The following is a 6,000-nucleotide window of genomic DNA, read 5'->3' as shown; positions in this document are numbered from 1 at the left end:
CTATTTTCGTCCTTGAGGTACAGGGTGTCGACTGATATCATGAAAATATTTATAAAGCTAAAATAGAGTAACATGTGCAGTAATATAAATCTGTTTGTGCGTCTAACCCACTGATCTGTATTGGAGGATTGCTCATCACGTCGTAAAAAGCCAAGCCGCTGCACTGCCATTTTGGTATTTCAAGCTGATGCATTGAATTGATGTTTAATTGGTGACGGACTGTTGAATGTTTGCTTATATACAGTTCCCTCGTCTAAACGCTTGTATTTCAGACATTTGTAGCACTAGTTTTTTATGATTCTTATTGAAAGTTGTGTTTTGAGGTGACTTGTTTGACTGTTTTAGCATCAAATATCTCAAATCATTCAGCATAGTGATGTGGAGCTGTAATGTGCCAAAAACCTGCCGGAACTACTTTAGCTGTGCGTTTTGTCAGTTTAGTGGCTAATTTGTGTGAGTTTATATGAGTTCAGTTGTACAAAATGTACGATTTTAAAAAGAAAGTGTGGCACTCAACCCCGCCCCCTAAACCCTGCCGTCATTGGGGAATGAACAAATCACACTAAATTGTTCAAAATAGATTGTACGAATTCTTATGAATTAACCACGAAATCAAAACATTACGAGTTGCCGTGAGATTGTGTTGGTATTTTATACTATGCTTGAAGTTTCCAATGAAAAAATAAGAAATTACTGTATAATAGTTGATGGAATTATTGAAAACAATGCTGATAAAAATAAGTCTGATAATAATACAGTTCCCACACCCAAACACGCTCTTTAGACATTTTTGTTCTCAAACTGCAATATTGTTTAGCACTAGTTTCTAATAAATCTCATTGTTGTGTTTTTGAGGTGATTTGTTTGATTGTTGTGGTCTAAAAACGTGGACTTCTTTTTGCAGTTATTCGCCTCATTGTCTTTTCATTTAAGGTTTTAATACTGCATTTTTTAAATGGCAATTTAGGCACTATTTTTTCTGGATTAGCTTGTCGGGTGGTCATCATAACCACAATTTTTTTGTACCAAAAAAATTCCTACATTTTTAGAAAAATGAAACATTAAAAAATACTTGTTTATACTTATTGTTTTTAAAATACTAAATAAAATAAAAAGATTCTGTTAAAGTTTTAAATTAAAAACTGTGGACTATTGTTATTTGTTAGGCAGCACATTTAACTTTCCTCTGTGTGATTTTAGCCATTTGAATAATAAAAAAAAATTTAACCATAATAATGATAGTAATAATGACATAAAGCTTCCCGATTTTAAATTCATAGATAACAACAATAGCTTAATTAATATTAAAATGAATTTTAATATGCTTCAAAATGATCTTTTTAGTGCTTCACTCCTATTTATTGTCCATTTTTTCATTTATAGAATAAGGTTCAAGATTTATTATTACCATGATTAAAATAAAAGTTACTTGTAAACTGCATTCTCTATTTAACAACAATCGAGTAGGTCAGTAGTGAAAGATGACTTGTCACTTATGTCAGATTCCGCTTGGTCCTAAAGCCTTCCTAAAATAGTTATTTTTACAATTTATGATGGCATAGCAGTCAAAATAGGACAAATGAGCTGATTTATGGGACAAATTCTGGACCTTTTGTCAGTGAAGGTAGGTCTTTCAAACCTTTTCCTGGTAATGGGCCTGCATTTAATAGTAATGATGTTTTACTGTGATGCTTTTAAAGCCATTTGTTGACTTTACTTAAAATATTACCCTACTGGAAAAACCAGCTTAAACCAGGCTAGGCTGGTTGGCTGGTTTTAGCTGGTCGACCAGGCTGGTTTTAGAGGGGTTTTGGCCATTCACATGCTAGTTTCCAGCCATTTCCAGCCTGGTCTTAGCTGGTCAGGCTGGGAGATGACCAGCTAACACCAGCTTGACCAGCCTAGCCAGGCTGGAAGCCCAGCCAAAACCAGCTATGTCCAGCTTAAACCAGGCTGGTCAAGCTGGTTTTAGCTGGTCATTTACCAGCCTGACCAGCTAGAAATCGCCAAAACCCCTCTAAAACCAGTGTGGTCGACCAGCTAAAACCAGCCAACCAGCCTAGGCTGGTTTAAGCTGGATTTTTCAGCAGGAATATATATATATATATTTAATGTATGGATTGACATTTGTTTTAAAGTAAAATCAACTTGTTGCGTTTAAGGCAACATGTTTACTCACTTTTTTTAAAGGTAATTAACTACATTTTACAGTATGTTTCTCATGTGGCTTATTGTAGTACGAGTCAGTATAAAAACTCAGATTGGGTACAACAACCCCCCAAAAAAACTACACACAGCATCTAACGCTAAACGCGTTGGTTGCACTGTGGTGAATCTGCCCAATTTCGCACAGTGTGTTAATATATATGTTGCAGAACCAGATGATTACCACAGGACATTTTAATGAGGGATATCCGCAGAATTAAACTGACAACCTAACACAAGTTACGAACGCAATGAGCAGTGATCCAGTAATATAGATCAGCGGCCTAACCTCCATCTACACGTCAGCTCGGCTCTCTAGTGGGGTTTTGGGGTGGTCGTATTGCATGGCTATTGCAAGGAAATCTCTCCATGCAGAAGGGAAAGAAGAAGCACGCCAGTTTCTACAGTCTGCTTTCCTCAGGGATTCTCCTCCAGGCGGTTTGCCGAGCCGTTGTTGGTCTCCGGCGGGGTGTCGGCGTCGTGCTTGGCCTGGTCCTCGGTGGTCTGGAACGGGTCCGTTGTGTGCGCCCTGAGGTCCGGGCTGAGCAGGGGCAGGTGCGGGAGCAGGGGGCTCTCTTTTAACCGGGCGGAGAGTTCTTTAGCGCTACAGGTCGGGGTGTTGGTTTCGTATATGTCGTGAAAGTTGTTGTAGTCGACTTCGTAGAAGCCCTTTTCCAGCGAAAGCACCGGCGTGAAGCGGAAGCCCCACAGCACCTCCGAGTCCAAGTACGAGCTGCGCGCCTGACACGTCATGCCTGAGAAACATAAAGAGGTAAAAACAGCATGTGTTTTCTCAATCTTCTTATTTTATCAACATGTCATACAAGCTACATACATGCCAATTCACAAACTAAACTTTTTAAATATCTAGGCTATTTTTCCTTACTGAAATGCAGTATTATTTTGAAACTATTTGTAACATGTAAAATCCAGTATTTAAATCCAGTAAATTAGTATTTAATGCGAAAATACTAAGTACAACCATAGTAATTACTAAAGGCTGTAAAGGTTTCTAATACTATAATGAATACACTATTATATACTTACAAAACTAGTATTTATTTTAAATTACTATGGTATTTTTTCCTGTGCTTAAAAAAACAGCTTAAACCAGCCTAGGCTGGTTGGCTGGTTTTAACTGGTTGACCAGGCTGGTTTTAGAGGGGTTTTGGCCATTTCCAGGCTGGTTTCCAGCCATTTCCAGCCTGGTCTTAGCTGGTCAGCCTGGGAGATGACCAGCTAAAACCAGCTTGACCAGCCTAGCTAGGAGCCCAGCCAAAACCAGCTATGTCCAGCTTAAACCAGGCTGGTCAAGCTGGTTTTAGCTGGATTCAAATATGAATTGCCTAACTAAGGAACAGTGTTACTGTCTTGTCTTAATATTTTATATATATTATTAAATATATATGGGATAATTCTGACTTCAACTATATATATATATATATATATATATATATATATATATATATATATATATATATATATATATATTTATATATATATATATATATGTGTGTGTGTGTGTGTGTGTGTGTATATATGTGTATATATATATATATATATATATATATATATATATATATATATATATATATATATATATATATATATATATATATATATATAAGGTAAGATAAGTTATGATGTAATAAGATAAGAATATAATGTTGTGCTTTACATGCATATCAGCTAAATCTCTTTTCTGTTTTTTAGGAAATAAAATAAATGGAACTTTAATATTTTTATTAGATATTATTACTAATTAATTACTAACTACTAACACCTAAAAACACACTCAAGTAAATATTTTAAACTATATAGAAATTATACCAAAAAACTAAACTAATAAGAATCATAAAGTAAAAACATTCGACCTCAGATTAATATTTCAAAATTCACTAATGAAAATATTCATGCAACACTGTTTATTAAAAAACAACACTAAACTCCCAAGCATATTCTGCTTCGGTGCAAAATAAAGTGAAATATTGTCCGTCAGTATATTGTAAGTGAGTAAATAAGTGATTAATTTTGCACACAAGACCGAGACGGCTCACACTCTCATTCTTCAGCAACTGTGAGTTTTGTGCCAAAGGCAGACGAGGTTTGTTTGTAATGCTGTTGTCTTACATTTCCTCTTCTAAACACTTTTGGGTGTGTGATGTTATGTAGAAAAGCCAAAGGCACTGCAGTGATCAAACGGCGTATTTCACTTTCCATTCGGCGCAGTGTTTAACTACGTGTGTCTTTAGTTACAGTCGTTTGAGCACAGCGTGATGCAGGAGTGTTGCCTGTGATTTCAAGATATAAACATGCTCTAATTCCTCATGTCGAATAACAGAATACAGAATGCAAAATAAATAAACAAGCTCAAGGTGATCATTATCTTTGCACGTCAGTAAACTACACACACAATCCTCTGAAAACGGGAGAAAAGGAAATTCCCCACATTTGTATGCATTGCTCTGTGTTTTGCATTGAAAGTCGTGCTCTCGCAGAACTGTAATGATGGGAAAGTCCTTGTTGTTAATCACCGCATTTATGTTTTAGCAAAGACAGACTATAAGATCATGCTTATGGGTATAATATTCAGTCAGGCCATATAGAGAAAACAGTAATTAAAGATCCTAGAGAATTAAAATGTGTGAGTGTGTAAAGCCAGCAGTGTCACATATGCGTCAGTGGATCTCAGCTGGTGCGTCACAACTCAAGAATGGTCACAGGTCGCTTTATTAATCAGAAAATAATTATAATATGTACTGGAGGGAAAATAAATACTGTTAAATTCTCTTTTAAATGGTAGAAGACGGTTCAGACATAATTCAGTATATGAAAAAAAACAAAACACTATCAGCTATTTATTTAACCCAACTGATGTTTTTGTGCTGCTGGGTCATTTTATTGGGTTATTTGTATTATTTTATTATTAGAATGCATTAAAAAAATGCTGGGTTATTTGTGCGACACAAAATGTTTTTTTCTGGGTCATTTCACTCTGCATCTCATCACATCTCGGATGGGATGAGAGGTAAACTAACAGACTGCATCGCCCCAAGAACTTGCAGAGCAGTGAATTAATCATTTCTGTGTCCTATAATTTGGACTTGGCTCATTTAGAGTTTCGACTTGTTCTAGATGTGATCAGTGTTTGTGACACGGTGGCTCAGATGTGAGCACTGTGGCCTCACATCAAGAAGGTCACTGGTTCGACCCCTGACTGCGTAAGTTGGCGTTTCTTTGAGGAGTATGTATGTATATGTATATATATGTGTGTGTGTGTGTGTGTGTGTGTATGTGTATGTGTATGTGTATGTGTATGTGTATATATATATATATATATATATATATATATATATATATGTCATGCATTTTTCCATAATTTACTGAAGATAACCTCTACTGTACAATGCAATTCAGTGTAACAATATTTGATAAACTGAAAATAACCCAAACAATGTTGTAAGGCACATTTATAATAATATCATTTTTAGTGGCTGTTCAAGATAACAATGCAGCTCATTAATATTAATTAATTATCATTTAAAAATCTTTATACTGTGCCTCTATATCCTTCAAGCTGATGGAGATTTATCCTTTAGTCATGCAGGTTTTAATCATTTAAGAATAATAAACTTGCGTTATTTCATTTTGAAGATTTAACTTTACCCCAGTATTAATATGTGCTGTTTGAATATATTTTGTGCAAATGGTGACGTCCGGACGACATCTTGTAAAGTACTTGCGTTTACATGCTTTGATGTCAAATTAAAAGCATCCTATATTAAGAAGAGAAAA

At 35.5% G+C, this 6,000-nt stretch overlaps 2 protein-coding genes across 8 annotated transcripts in view; one reads left to right on the top strand and one right to left on the bottom strand.

Moving 5' to 3' along the window:
• The window catches only part of kcnj1a.1 (potassium inwardly rectifying channel subfamily J member 1a, tandem duplicate 1), a 146,519-nt gene that overhangs the window by 45,649 nt on the left and 94,870 nt on the right, over positions 1-6,000 (top strand). The window lies entirely within an intron of this gene.
• Positions 1-6,000, bottom strand: part of kcnj5 (potassium inwardly rectifying channel subfamily J member 5) — a 71,134-nt gene that overhangs the window by 261 nt on the left and 64,873 nt on the right. For 2 of the 4 annotated variants that reach the window (XM_695527.10, XM_073929752.1), the window contains exon 4: positions 1-2,960. This exon is cut by the window's left edge and continues 261 nt beyond it. In XM_695527.10, the coding sequence (XP_700619.4) occupies positions 2,623-2,960 (338 nt within the window). In that variant the 3' untranslated portion in view covers positions 1-2,622. The remainder of the gene's footprint in view (positions 2,961-6,000) is intronic. The other 2 variants (XR_012393892.1, XR_012393891.1) reach the window with 2 other exon arrangements.

This window comes from Danio rerio, chromosome 18 (genome assembly GCF_049306965.1).
Source record: "Danio rerio strain Tuebingen ecotype United States chromosome 18, GRCz12tu, whole genome shotgun sequence".
NCBI classification, from domain to species: Eukaryota; Metazoa; Chordata; class Actinopteri; order Cypriniformes; family Danionidae; genus Danio; species Danio rerio.
This window is presented reverse-complemented; position numbering and strand designations above follow the sequence as displayed.